Source organism: Phalacrocorax carbo, chromosome 1, assembly GCF_963921805.1.
Source record: "Phalacrocorax carbo chromosome 1, bPhaCar2.1, whole genome shotgun sequence".
NCBI lineage: Eukaryota > Metazoa > Chordata > Aves > Suliformes > Phalacrocoracidae > Phalacrocorax > Phalacrocorax carbo.
Genome location: NC_087513.1, coordinates 84,227,190 through 84,241,301, shown reverse-complemented (window position 1 = coordinate 84,241,301; position 14,112 = coordinate 84,227,190). Strand labels below are relative to the sequence as shown.

The following is a 14,112-nucleotide window of genomic DNA, read 5'->3' as shown; positions in this document are numbered from 1 at the left end:
CTCTGATAGGCAGTCCTTCCCTTACAGCCACCCCCCACCCCCCCACCCCCCCAGGACACTTCACCTGCTTGCTGGCTGGTCCAGCTGGATTTTTACTAGTACTCACAGCCTCACCTGCATGCTTGCACTTACTGCCCCAATGGGCACACAGGCCTCCATACACACCACATCACCCCACCCCCACATAGAAGAGTACCTCACCCAGGAACAGAATTAGAAATACAATTTAATAACAGAATCACAGAACGGCAGGGGTTGGAAGGGACCTCTGGAGATCATCTTGTCCAACCCCCCTGCTTGAGCAGGGACACCTAGAGCAGGGGGCACAGGAACGCATGCAGGCGGGTTCTGAATGTGTCCAGGGAAGTGGACTCCACATCCTCTCTGGGCAGCCTGTGCCACTGCTGTCACCCTCACAGTAAAGAAGTTTTTTCTCATGTTTAAGTGGAACTTCCTGTGTTCCAACTTGTGCCCATTGCCCCTTGTCCTGTCATTGGGCACCACTGAAAAGAGCCCAGCCCCATCCTCTTGACACCAGCCCTTCAGGTATTTATAAGTATTGATAAGATCCCCACTCAGTCTTCTCTTCTCCAGACTGAACAGACTCAGGTGTCTCAGCCTTTCCTCATAAGAGAGATGCTCCAGTCCCCTGATCATCTTGGTAGCTTTCTGCTGGACTTTCTCAAGTCCTTGCCCTGTCCTTCTTAAACTGGCGGTGCCAAAACTGGACACAGTACTGACAGACTGTGCTGATCAAGTGTAGGGCAAGGCTGGACACGTGTGCTGGCCAGCCAACAGTTTATATGCAACTGGCCCCTTTTTTCTCCTTATGCCCCCCCTTTCCCCTCTTTGATTCCTCCCCTTAACATCCCACAGTAAGTCCTCTGCAATCCCAAAATGCTCTTCCCCTGCATCCTGTAATGCCTCCGGTGCTCCTGTACGCGGGAGCCCCCCTCTCCCCCGCCTGAAAGATGCTGCAGCCCTAGACTCTTCATGATGGGTTTCACACCGGGACAATGGGGCTGATGGCTCTCCTGGGACAGCCCTGGGAGGGGCAGGCCCAGGCAGGGTGTCACTTCCTCTCAGTCCGTAATTTCGGTCACCACCTGGCATTGTGCCCCTCTGCTCCTCTGGGCATGTGAAAATGGGGCCTTTGATGTGTTGATGGATCTTGTGATGGGCCTGGGAGTAGCTGGGGGAGGGTGTTATTTGTGGTCCTTTTCCTGCCATTGTCTCTCTGTGCTCCTTTGTGGGTGTGCAAATGAGCTTTTATCACATAGCCTAAGAAAGAGGACTGTGCAGGCTTCCCTTGCCCTTTTATACAACTGTTGCTCTGTTAACACCACCACAGAAATACCTACTGAAGGGCGCAAGTCAAGTGGCCAAGTGCTACCCCATTTGACCCGCAAATTTCCAGTTATGTGTGGTCAGGCGACCATGCCAAATAAACAGAAGTTAAATTAAAATGTAATCGTTCCAGTTCCTCAGAATCTGGTGACGAAAGCGATAGCTGGTCCCAAGATAATTTTCCTAGCAACGAAAATCTGGCATAAAACAACTTTCTCCCTCTGTCCCTGTGCCCAGCCCCAGCTCTGAGCTGTTGCCGTTTTCTGTAGTCAAAATGCCTGGCAGATTCTTAATTCAGTGAAGCCTTTTGTTGTTTGACAGTGGTTTTGCCTGAAGTTCAAAGCACAACTCTTTACTACTCTCCTCGAAGAGTTTGGCAATTGTTTTGACCTGAAGGATGGGCAACATATAAATATGAAGCACAGTAGCGCAGTTTGGTTGAAAGGGAACAAATCTGGAAGTACGTGCAGCTGTAGAATCACAACTCAAGCTTTGCCCCCATAGATTCTAGCTTTGTAGGAAAAATATATTAAAAACAACAAAAACAAACCCAAAAGAACAACCAAGCAAAAAAAAAAAACCCAAAACACAAAACCAAAAACCACCCAAAGCCAGTTATCTAGAGCCGTGCCTCATCCACAGCTCTGGGCGGTGGGAAAGGCAATCAGGGAGGATGGCGTTTGACTTGAGGCTTCTGCCCGTGCTATGTGTGCGCCTGCCTCCCCGCCCGTCCCTGCCTGCCTCGCTGCTCATAAACTCCGGGTCGAAAGCAGCTTTATGCCGTGCAGCTCCCTTCACGCCCATCAGCCGTATATTCTACCATTAGCTGACATTTGCCTGGCTTCAAACGTGTGTAAACACTTCCCCTCCACGCTGTCACCTCTCCCCGGCGCTGGGCGGTGGAGCCGCGGCCCGCCCCCCCGGCCGCCTGCCGCCCACCATGGCGGCCCGGCTGCGCCGCACGCACGCCGGCGGAAGGCCGCTGATGTCAGTTGCAGTCAGAAAGCTCACACGCTCCGTTTTAGGTTTTTTTCCTTGTAATTACGGGACGCCGGGGAGCTCCTCCCCGGCCCCTCCCACCAGCCCCCCACCCGAAACAGAGGCCATAAATCCCCGGGCCTCTGCGGGGCGAAGGCGTGAGCTCGCGTAGGGCTTGGGGCAGCCGCGTGGCGTGGGTGTGAGCGGGGAGCGGAGGCGCCGCCTCGCGCGTTCCGTTAGCTGGGGCAGCCGTTCGGCAGCCGGTCCCCGGGAGCTCGTCGTTCGTCGCCGGCGATGGATGCCAAAAAGGTAGAGAGGGAGCGCGGATTTCTTCCCCGCCCCCCCCCCCCCCCCCCCTCCGGCAGCTTTGCGGCCGGTGTGAGGGGACGCCCGGGGGACTTGGAGGGGGGGGGGTGTGCGGTCGCGACCGGTGGCTGGTCGGGATTCATCGCCGCCTTGCCGTCCGGTGCCACCGGGTGTCCGCTGGTGGCGGTGAAGCTGGGTGCGGCGGAGGTGCCGGCAGGCCGCAGCCGCGGTTCGCGGCGGCGGGGGGCATGGGCTGCTCGGGAGGGGTTGTTGCAGGTCGTGAGATTGATTCGTTTTCGTTGCCTGTGGCCCGATGGTCCACATGATGCTCTCCGTGTTTTAGTGTATTGATCACGAGGTTCATTTTGCTGGCAGAGCAGTACTAGTTTGTCTCGGGATTCATGATGCTAAAAGGGTGATTACTCTTTAAGGCGTTTTTGGGGTGGTATAGCTTATAATAAAGGTGTTTTAAAATTTCAAGAAGAAAACAAAGCATATCCCTTCCCCTCTCCCATTTGGAGAGCAGGGGACAGAGCCTTTGTCGGTACCATGGTTCATCTGCAGCTCCGAGTAAGCCGTGCAGCAGCTGAGTGAGCTAATGACTGCGTGTGTCTGGATGTGTCAAGGGGGAAAAGCGGGCGGGCATGAGGGAAAGAGACAGCGAATATTCAGCTGGTCCTGGTTCACAATGCCAGGGGATTACAGTTACCCAGGAACAGCAGAATCGGGGGAGCCCGCGGACCTCACCGCCATATTGATGGGAGATGCGGGTAGCGTGAGAAGCTGTGGCAGAGGGAAGGAGAGCATTTGGTCAAGGTCGCTCAGAGCAGGGCTGGGTTCAACAAGTTGTACTTCTCTGAGGTTCCAGTCGGTGAAGGAGGTTGAGGGGGGTGGGGGTGGACTGGTGAGAAGCATCTCCTGGATAATGAACGCTGCTGATGCTTGTGGTCAGAGGGAGAGGTGGTGGTTTGAGTTCCTTGCTGGTGTACAGATTTCAGCCTTGAGTCTTTGAATGGTGTCTGTGTGTGTGTGTGTTGGTGGTGTAGCTGTACTATTTCTGAACGCCCTGTTTGCCTTTTGGGAAGTGAGGCACTTCCAGCAGTAACAAATGATCCATACATTAGATCACAGTCTGGCTCACTGGAGGGGATGTGTCAAGCAGTGTGATGTCTAGGGTGGTATGAGACTGGGTAGGAGATAAATAGTAGGCAACAGCTAGGAGAAGGGAGTATGAAAGAGGGTAGAAGAACTAACCTCCTTATAGTTTATATACCTACCCTGTAGGTAAGGGGTACCACAAAGCAGGTACCCTGAGTCCCTGCTGCACCCAGAAGAAAAAGGCCAGCTGTGACCACTGCAGGCCATGACAAAGCAGAGCCCTGGGTAGAAAGATGATCTTGTGTTGAGTCACTGTGGAAATGTGGAGAGCGCGGGGTTTTGTCCTCAGTTTTGTTATCCCTGCTGGCTAGGGACAACCTGGCCTGGAGTCCTAAAAGTGCTTAGATAGATGTCTTAATGCCCTTTTACAGGCATTCAGGTGCTTTGAAAGAGCTGTGTTCTTGTGGTTCTGTGCCAAATTTCCTTGCGACAAAAATGAGGGAGCGGTCACAGGTAGCATGGAGAAGGCCTAGACTGCCTCGGGTGTAGGGTGTGTTCAGGTGTGGATGCTGCTTTGAGAATCATCTGCTCCCTGCAAGAGAAGGACCATGTCCCCTTTGTCTCCGTTACTAACCTCGTCAGGAAGAGAGCTCATTCTGAGACATTTATGTGCTGTAGGTGGGGGAAGCCATGCCTGAGAGTAATTTCCCCAGTTTCTGTTTACTGGGGTGTAACTTGTAGTTGTGTGAGGGTTGTGCAGGCCAGAAGCACCTACATGCTTGGCTTGAAAGATTGGTAAAGGTGGTCTGAGCACTGGCAGAAGCTTATTGGCAAAAATTTTTGGCAGCATTGGGAGCCCTTGTTCCTGGAGCAGAGCCAGAAGATGAGACTGGAAGACCTGTGACAGCAGGCCCCATGGAGTACTTCTCTCCCCTGCCAGCCTTAGGACAGTAACTGGAAAGCCTTGGAAAAGGGACTGTTATATTTTTTGAAAAGCTTACAATCCCTCCTGAGACAGAAATATGGTCTTTCCAAATTATGCCAACTCAAGCACTGGTCATCTAAGTGCCAACTCCCAAGTTACCTGCTTCCCGCACCTCCCTGACACAGAGCTGGCTTAAATGCCACAAGCTTTAAAAATGTAGAAAATGTCAGATGCTTTTCACTGACACTTAGATTTCTATCTGTGGGACTTCTGAGGGTGGACCTTCAAGCTTCCTCTATGGCTCTGAGGGCTCAGCGGTTTCTTATTTTATTTTAATAAATATACACATACTCAAAAGTCCAGGGTCTGTGCTTCGTTTAAAATACAAAGTATTACCACACCATCAAGAAAAATAAATGGGAAGGTTGGCAACACTGCCACTGCCTTCGTGAGGCAGGCTGCCATGCCAGGTGCCCTGGGGCAGAGTTGGGAAGCTCTAGCCTGGGAAAAGCAGGCCTGTTGCTGAAGAGTGCATGTTTTAACTGTTAGGAGTGACTGCCAGTATAGCTCTTGGGCAGATCTGAGACTCAATTTATGGGAACTTGTCAGCTGGCATGGGGAAGAGTCAGACCCTTGTTTCATGACATGCCAGAGATCAGCAAAAGCTTTTCTGTAAAGCAGATCAACCCAAAATAACAGCCACTAATGCAGCCAGTGTATTCATTACCAATGAGCTGAGAATAGTTGATGAAGGTCAGAAGATGATAAAGGGGAGGTTCTAACAGGCCCTCCTACTTCTCGTCATAGTGTACAGTTGCATCTTCTTTTCCAGGGTCTCTGTTACTGGTACCCACTCTTGCTGGATGAAAGCCCATTCCCTGCCCTTGGCACACTTGCATGTGGCACCTATGAGCTGCAGCTGCTGTTTATGCTGAAGAGAAACTCAAGTTGTGTGGAAATCATGAATAACCAAATTAACTTAAAATGTTTTCTCTCTCTTTCCTCAGAAAATCACAGCACCCCTTATCTATGCTGTTTCCATTGCTGCCATTGGATCTCTCCAGTTTGGGTACAACACTGGTGTCATCAATGCTCCTGAGAAGGTGAGGGGGAGAATGAGTTGGGGAGATGGTATGAATTGAGGGGCTGATGAGAAAACAAAGGTGCAGAAAGGAGAGGAGCTGTCTCCCAAGCAGCTAACAATTTTGTTCTGTTTTAAGTCAAGGAAAGAAGACATTGAAAACCCCCTCTCCACTACAACAATGGACAGGAAGGGCAAAGTTTTGGGGTGGAGAGAGAGCAAGCAGAGAGGCCAGCTCTCTTAATTAGGAGTGAAGAGGGTTGGCTAGGGCAGGAGGCGTCCAACTGCCATTTCCTGGTAGGTCTGTATTTGGTGCATGGAGGAATGTGAGCCACTTAAGTTTTGAGGCAGAACAAACCAGCCATGGCAGAAGAAATGTAAAGAGCAGCATGCAGAAAACAGTTGAGGTTTGGTAAGGATTACAGTTGCTCTAGCTTAGTTTATCTCAGGGACCATCTGGGGCTTCTTTATTTGTTTATTCATTCCTTGTATTAAGTATAGATTCAGTGCTTGTAAAAGGGTTGTGACTGGGGCACTCTGACCAAATAATCTCATGACTGTAGCCTAAGAAGGAAAAGAAGAGATGGGAAAAAAAAAAACTCAAGAAATGTGGTTTTCTTGTTAACTATAAGATGGTTCCTCTCTCTCAGGAACTGAGTCACCAATACCACATCCACCCTGTCTCCGGGAATAGATGTCATATCACATGTTGGGGGGTGGGGTGGGAGGCAGGGGGTTCTCCCTAGCTAATGTCCTGCTGCCATCTGCTGGGGGCAGACACTCTGAGGCCATGCCCCACTTGGCTGTTGTAGAACATCCCTCACTGTCAAAGAGGATACCTTGGAAATTAGCAACACAGCCCTGTCACATCCCCATGGGACAGTGAAGGATTGTTTTGCATAATGCTGCAGTCCTTCAGGCTTACCTCAGTGAAACTTTGTCTCTCTTAAAGTATTTCCATCCTGGAAAGCCTGTCCCTGCTCCCAGAGTTCTGGTATTACCAGAAGTGTTCTCTTTCATTCTCTGATCATGTTTTCTTGTTCCCTCTCACTTCCAGCTGTCTTGCACCTGCCCTGCAAGCACCACCAGTGCTCATGTAATCCAGAAACATTCAGAAGATAAGCCTGTTTTCCTTAATCATCATTGGCCCACCACCCCATGTTCAGTGAAGCAATTTCTTCTTCATCATACGGCTACCACCTACTGAACTTCTCAATGAAAGTTCCTCTTTCTGCACCCTCCTCTTCCCCTTGTTTAACTTGTTGCTAACTACTGAATTTTTAAGGTCTATCCTTGCTGCTTACCTCCATGAAAACTGAAGTAATCTCCTGTCTCCCCAGTGCAAAATGTCTCCCCCTAGATTGTAACTCTGTCCTGACCTGGTTTCTCTTGCAGATCATCCAGAGGTTCTTCAACAGAACCTTGTCAGAACGGAATGGGGAAGTTGTCTCCCCAGAGCTCCTCACCTCTCTGTGGTCCCTTTCTGTGGCTATCTTCTCGGTAGGAGGTATGATTGGCTCCTTCTCAGTCAGCCTGTTTGTCAACAGATTTGGCAGGTAAGTTGGAAAGAGGGATCCAAACCATTGGGGAATTTTTCCCTTCCACAGTGGAGTGTGGGGAGGTGAGAGGAAGGGAGGAGGAGGAGGAGGCTGGGGAGGAAGCAAGAATGTCTGGGCTACAAAAAGAGAGGGTTGGAGGCCAATGTAGGAGCTGAATGGGAATTACCCATTTCTTCTCCCAGCCCTGAGACTGGGAGGTCATGTGTGGGTTTACCCTTCTCCCAGTGATTTTTCCAAATGTATTGCCAGTTTGAGCTCAGTCTTGACATCTTTACCCTGGCAGGAGGAACTCCATGCTACTGGTGAATGTCTTGGCCTTTGCTGGTGGTGCTCTCATGGCCTTCTCCAAGATGGCAAAGTCAGTAGAGATGCTGATCATTGGCCGCTTCATTATTGGCCTCTTCTGTGGTCTCTGCACTGGCTTTGTGCCCATGTACATCAGTGAGGTCTCACCTACCAGCCTTCGTGGAGCCTTTGGCACCCTTAACCAGCTGGGCATTGTTGTGGGCATCCTGGTGGCCCAGGTAGGCTTGATACAACCTGATCCTGCGCTCAGGGGAAAGGGGGGCTGGGGGTGGGTGATGTGGGCAGCACTTGCCATCAGGTGTGATATGTGGTCCGGTCATACTCACTGGTGTGGGGTGTGGAATCTGAGTATTTAAATCACTATTACTCCCCAATTTTTGCTGTAGATCTTTGGTCTGGAAGGAATCATGGGGACTGAAGCACTTTGGCCACTGCTTTTGGGGTTCACAGTTCTCCCAGCAATCCTGCAGTGTGTGGCTCTTCTTTTCTGCCCGGAGAGCCCTCGTTTTCTGTTGATCAACAAGATGGAAGAAGAGAAAGCACAAGCAGGTAAGAACTCATCTCTGAAGTGGCACAGCTGTATTCTGGCTCCCAGCCTGCACTGAACTTGAGTGGGAGACCAGGACTGACTCTGGAGCCTGTGGTGCATCAGGGTGTGACTCCCAGAGGGCACCATGCCTACCCTCCCATCCTTCAGGTTGCACCAGTGCCAGGAAGTTTGAGAAACCTGGCATCCCAACAGACACTCCAGGTGGGATTAAGACATGAGGGGTGGCACCTGGCCTGGTGGGATGTAGCAGGCCCAGCTGCTGCAGCTCTTGTCAGCCTTTCCTGAAAGGCAGGAAATAGGCTGACATTGAACAGGGTGCTTGGAGGGTGTTTCCCTCTCCTACTGCAGAGGGTTGGAGTCAGCTCTGGCAAGCATGGGAACAGAATTAGAGATCAAATGTAAATTTGGGGATCAAGTAACATGGGTAGGGCCTGGGCCTGGTTTCTGTACTGATCCCAGCACCAACCTCTGCGTTGAAAAAAGATGAGCAAGGCTGCATGTAGAGGCTCAGTCTTTCCCAGGCAGCAGGCCCAAATGCTGACTGACTGGTGGTCCAGTGTTCCCAGGGTGCCCTGCCTGAAATAGCAGGGCAGAGTGGGGGGAACCTACTGGCTGTGTGTGTATTATATATTTATAATACATTATATATATAAAATAAAAATGATATGTATATTTATTCTTCCTTCCAGTTCTCCAGAAGCTCCGTGGTACACAAGATGTGTCTCAAGACATCCTGGAGATGAAAGAAGAGAGTGCTAAGATGTCCCAGGAAAAGAAAGCTACTGTGCTAGAACTCTTCCGTTCTCCAAACTACCGCCAAGCCATTATCATTGCCATCATGCTGCAGCTTTCCCAACAGCTCTCGGGCATCAATGCTGTGAGTTATCTTACTGTCCCATCTGTTAGGCCTCCCTTATCTCTGGCTACACTTGCACTTGCCGCTAATGTTGAGAGAACAGTGTTTCCAAACACCCCTTTTTGCACTTTGGCTGGTGGTTGCTGTTCTGTGATAACTGCAGAGATTGCTAAAATGGAGATTATATTGGCTTTCACTTTTCCCATACACACTCCAGCAAGACATTGCAGTCTTGCATCAAGTGAATGAACCTTGACTGGAAGCATACTGTTCTCTACTGTTGAGTGCTTCCTAGAAACTCCTTGTTGGGCCTGCAAGCTCTTAGGCAGGGAACAAGAGGCATGCTTTCAAACACTGGAAATGTGACATGTCCAACTTCTGCTTCTCTTCCCAGGTATTCTATTATTCTACAGGGATTTTTGAAAGAGCTGGTATCACACAGCCTGTGTATGCCACCATTGGAGCTGGTGTGGTAAACACTGTCTTCACTGTTTTGTCGGTAAGTGGAACAGAGCCTTATGGTGAGAGGTAACTTGTCGGCCTGAGCTTTCTTGGGAGATGTGGCTACGGACAAGTAGCCAGGCTGTGGCAAAGCATTGGGCTAGGCAGTGGCCTGTAAGAGCAAAGAAAAGAATGCACTGTGGAGGAGAGGAGGGGAGAAAAAGAGCTATTGTTACTATTTTAGAAGAAGGGGAGGGTGAAAAGTTGTGCACAGGGGAAAAGAATGATGAGAGAAGGCAGGAGCAAGAACCAGAGAAAAAAAACTCATGCCAAGGATGGAGCAGCCTGGTGATCTGCACTGAGATCATCACTGGCACTGAGGTCTACAGTCAGATAAGAGGTGCAGGGCACACTGAGCAAGGGAGCTTTTTCTGCTCTTGCTGCCAAAATCACAGTTTTTTTTCCTCCTGCCATGTTTCTAGCTGTTCCTGGTGGAACGTGCAGGACGCAGGACCCTCCATTTAGTTGGCTTGGGTGGAATGGCTGTGTGTGCTATTCTTATGACCATCGCTTTAGCTCTGAAGGTGAGTAATTAAGTGTTGTCCAGGCTGACCCCAGCAAGGGACCTATAAAACTGTACACCTGCCTTGCCCTGCAATTCTACCCTGTAGGCAGGTACAGCTGGGGCTAGACCTGAGTGTGCAGTGGAGATCACAACTTCCTAACTGTGAATCTGTCTCACAGTGTTCACAGAGGAAGTTGTGGCACTGGAGATGGTGTTGTGTTGTGCCCGGTTTGCCTCAAAATTGCAGCTGATCACATTTTGTTCCCTCACAGGATGTTGTGGAGTGGATCAGATACATCAGCATTGTTGCCACTTTTGGCTTTGTGGCTCTTTTTGAAATTGGCCCTGGCCCTATCCCCTGGTTCATCGTGGCAGAACTCTTCAGCCAGGGCCCACGGCCTGCAGCCATGGCAGTGGCTGGTTGTTCCAACTGGACCTCTAATTTCTTGGTGGGAATGCTCTTCCCTTATGCAGAGGTAAGGACCCAGCTTGCAAAGCACTGTGAGTGCTGCAGCATTGGAATAGGTGTGCAGAGTGGTTGTAGAATCTCTGTCCCTGGAGACTCCAAAACATGACTGTATGACCCTTAACAACCTGATCTTTCCTTGAAGTTCTCTGTACTTCAAGCAGAGGGCTGGTCAGTCTTCCAGAGGTCCCTGATTTATGCTTTTGATTGTTACTGAAGGTTGAGTGTTGTGGCTCACTTTGTATTCTGCTGTCTTAACTGCCTGTGGCTTACAAATAGTTGGAAGAGCCATCTTAATTAGCCCATCAAATCTCAATTTTGGTGACCCAATGAACATAAAAGCATTTCAGAAGCCCACAGGAACCTGATTTCATTTTAAGAAAAAAAAGCTGTGTTGAAAAAGTCAGTAAGGCCATTGTTGAAAGGTGTTTGCTGTTAACAGGTCAAAATTCTAAATGACCTTACACTTAGGTTTGTGAGCTTTTTCAGACAAAAACTTCCTGCTTTTGTTCTCCCTGCAGAAACTATGTGGCTCCTATGTTTTCCTCATCTTCCTTGTTTTCCTGGTCATCTTCTTTGTCTTCACATTCTTCAAAGTGCCGGAGACCAAGGGCAGGACTTTTGAAGACATCTCCAGGGGCTTTGAAGGACGAGCCAGCCCCACATCACCTGTAGAGAAGAACCCCATGGTGGAGCTGAACAGCATACAGCCTGACAAAGAAGTTGCCTAAGATTCATGACACACCCCTTCTTCGACTCTTACATGCTTAAGGAGTCATTAAAGGAATGAGCAAAGAAAACCATGAGAACTGGGACATTTTTTCCCCCCCCCTCAATTGCTGCTATTTTCTTCTTTGCACCCACATCCTCACCATTTTGCCAGGCTTACCAGCATTAAGCAAATCTGATATGGGTGATCCCATTTTCAAGTACTGGAAGGCACATGGCACTTGGCAAAAATAATCCCATCTTCCCTGTCACAAACATCAGGAGAACAGAGAAGAGCTGTTCAGAACAACAAAAAAAATATGTTCTTTTGCTTTTCTCACCTGTAATTGCTGTTTGGGGTTAACATACTAAATGCACGTGGTGACCATATGTTTTTGAATCTAACTTACTATTTTTGTAGTGAGTTGAAGTGACCCACTAAACAAGTCCCTGGCCCTTTGAGTCCACTCTGTGTGCGTGTGTGCAGTGTTACACTGGAACTTAACAAGCCTACCAAAAAGCCATCTCCTTGCTTTTTTCTCTCCAGTGTGCACTTTATTTTAGCCTCAGGAAAAAGGGGACCAAGTTACGTCGATATTTTTCCTGCTCTTTTATTTTTTTGTATAGACAGACTGAAAGCATACTTTTACTTGAGTTTATTTATTTGTATGTCACTTTCTAGATATTTATTTTTTTAATGGTGTACAAAAATGTACAGATGAAATTGAAGATGTTTAAGAGAAATAGCTATTCTAACAAAAGATGCTGTAGACCGGAAGTGCAATAAGACTGTAAAGGAGAAATGTGGTACTAAACAGGAGATCGGGCATTTTGGATGGTATGTACAACAGAGCCAATTATGCACATCACCTTTAAGTTATTTGTACCCTCTGGAAAGAAATTCAGAGAATTGCATACAAGTGAGAAGTATGGTTGGTTGTCCAACAAAATCTCTTATTTGGGATTTTTTTTGGTGGCAGTTTTAACTATTGTTCCCAAGTGTTGCATGGAAAGTGTGGTATTGCAGCAAATGGGTGTTAGCTTATATTTTCAGTTATGGTTAAGCATTGTATGGGATGATTGAGGGTGGTGATTGCAAACCAGAAAGTAACTTTTCCTTCCTTCTCTTTATTTTTTTTGGGGGGCTTCTCTGCTGTGTTCTAATAGGTCAGAAGGTCTGAAATTTGCAGATTGTTACTTTAAGGTGTGAGGATAAAAATTATTTTCCAAAGCTGTGTTTTCTTAGCAATTGTTTTTATAAATATTAGAGGCATGTAACAATGACCCTTCTGGACTCCGGCATGGTCAGTTATGGCATGTGTTAAGTTCTTAAAGGTAAAGATGCAGGACTAGAGACCAGAGCTACTGGAACTTGGTAGCATACCAGTGTGAAATGTCTGTAGTGCTCAGTCCACTGATTGGTTGCAGGCCAGATGTTTTGCCCCATGTGTCCTCTCTGGAAGGTCTGCATGATGTTGATGCTCACCAGTGTGCTGTGTACAGCTCTGTGATAGTGCCCCTCTTGAAAGGGATATGGCAGACAGTAATTGTACATGAGTAAATGATCTCTCAGCTTGTCATACTGCTAGGTGATCCAGGGTATGTATATATACACCTACCCTTGCTGCTAAGCTAGCACCCTTCAGTTTAGGAAGGCAAAAAGTAGCATGTATACTTGGAGTCAAGGGGTGGGAGCTTTGCTTCACTGACTACCACACTCTGGCAAGAGAGACTCCAGGCCTGTGTCTCCAGACCTGCACAAGCTATCTAAATGTAGCACAGAGGTAGGCCAGGTTTAAACTTCTGCTCTTAAGATCTGTGTTTTGGGCTTGATAAAACTCAGGTCTACCTGCAAACTCATGCTGGAGTTCATTGATGGATATCCTAGAAGAGATGCAGGCCCACAAATTCCAAGGTGGGTAAAAGGCAGAAAGGCAGGAATGGCAGCAAAATTGTTCTTGCATGGACAGCTCAAGCTTTCTTGATAACATGCTGCTTCAGAGCAGGTCAGAGATGTTCCTATTGTATATTCTGGGGGCATGTATCTGGCATTTTCAGTAACTAGTTATGACATTTCTACCTTCCCTAATGAGAAACAGTTGCAAAGATCAGTAAAACTGCTGCTGGGAAATACTTCCTGTGACTTCATTTGAAATACTCCAGCTTTGTGCAATGTGGTCCTATTACATCCAGTTTCCCCTAGCTTCCATCATAATCGGGCTTCCGTGTCAGATATTTAATCTCAGATGTATTATATATGACTTCCATATTTTGGCTCACTTATACAGATTCTTGTACCCTTCCTCTGACCCTCCAGCACTTCCAGACAAGACATTTCTGTATGGGCATCTGTATGTTAGAATTTCCCCTACAGCTGTGCATAAGAGCTTTGCATCAGAGATGTGTGTTGGCTTGGACTGAAATGTCTAGGTAATTTCTCACATGGTATCTCTTTTTTTCTGTAACAGCATTGTGAATATTTTGGATGGGTTTTATAGGCTTATTAATGTGGTTGTTTCCTGTTTTTAAAATAAAAACTATAGAACTAAAGTATCTGGTTTGGATTTTACATTTACCCTGTAAGTCTTCTGTTTCTTACTCCTTTATCACAGCCTGGGTCTGTATCTTGGAATGTCCCCAGCTTCTGCCCTGCAACCTTTTTGGCTAGCCCAGCATCCTGGATTTGCCATTTCATTTTAGGGGAAATGACTATTTCTTTCAGCCTCCATGCATATATTTAATTCCCTTACCACTATGCCGTAGAAGCTAAAAAGATGTACTTCTCTGGCACTTGTTTCCCCAAATCCTTTTGCTTGCATAACACAGAGCCAGTACAGGCTTTCTGAAACCTGACATTACTGACTGCTGCATGTTCCTAGCTCAGACAAGTGTTTTGCAAAATTTGCTATGCAACCAACCTCAGAGT

The 14,112-nt window shown here is 48.1% G+C and overlaps 1 protein-coding gene across 1 annotated transcript; it reads left to right on the top strand.

Moving 5' to 3' along the window:
* Positions 1–2,285: 2,285 nt before the first annotated feature.
* Positions 2,286–13,736, top strand: LOC104046098 (solute carrier family 2, facilitated glucose transporter member 3). Its single transcript, XM_064463050.1, has 10 exons — positions 2,286–2,634; positions 5,662–5,757; positions 7,131–7,291; positions 7,578–7,818; positions 7,987–8,149; positions 8,840–9,027; positions 9,401–9,505; positions 9,930–10,031; positions 10,285–10,488; positions 11,000–13,736. Exons 1-10 carry the CDS (start codon positions 2,620–2,622, stop codon positions 11,207–11,209), a joined length of 1,485 nt encoding a protein of 494 aa, XP_064319120.1. The 5' UTR covers positions 2,286–2,619; the 3' UTR covers positions 11,210–13,736.
* Positions 13,737–14,112: the final 376 nt, after the last annotated feature.

What these genes read in the sequence shown, in the direction of transcription:
- LOC104046098 (XM_064463050.1), top strand. An exon ending in TTTGTCAACAGATTTGGCAG is followed by an intron (nt 7,292 to 7,577) that starts GTAAGTTGGAAA and finishes TTACCCTGGCAG; the next exon opens with GAGGAACTCCATGCTACTGG. An exon ending in CCATCGCTTTAGCTCTGAAG is followed by an intron (nt 10,032 to 10,284) that starts GTGAGTAATTAA and finishes GTTCCCTCACAG; the next exon opens with GATGTTGTGGAGTGGATCAG.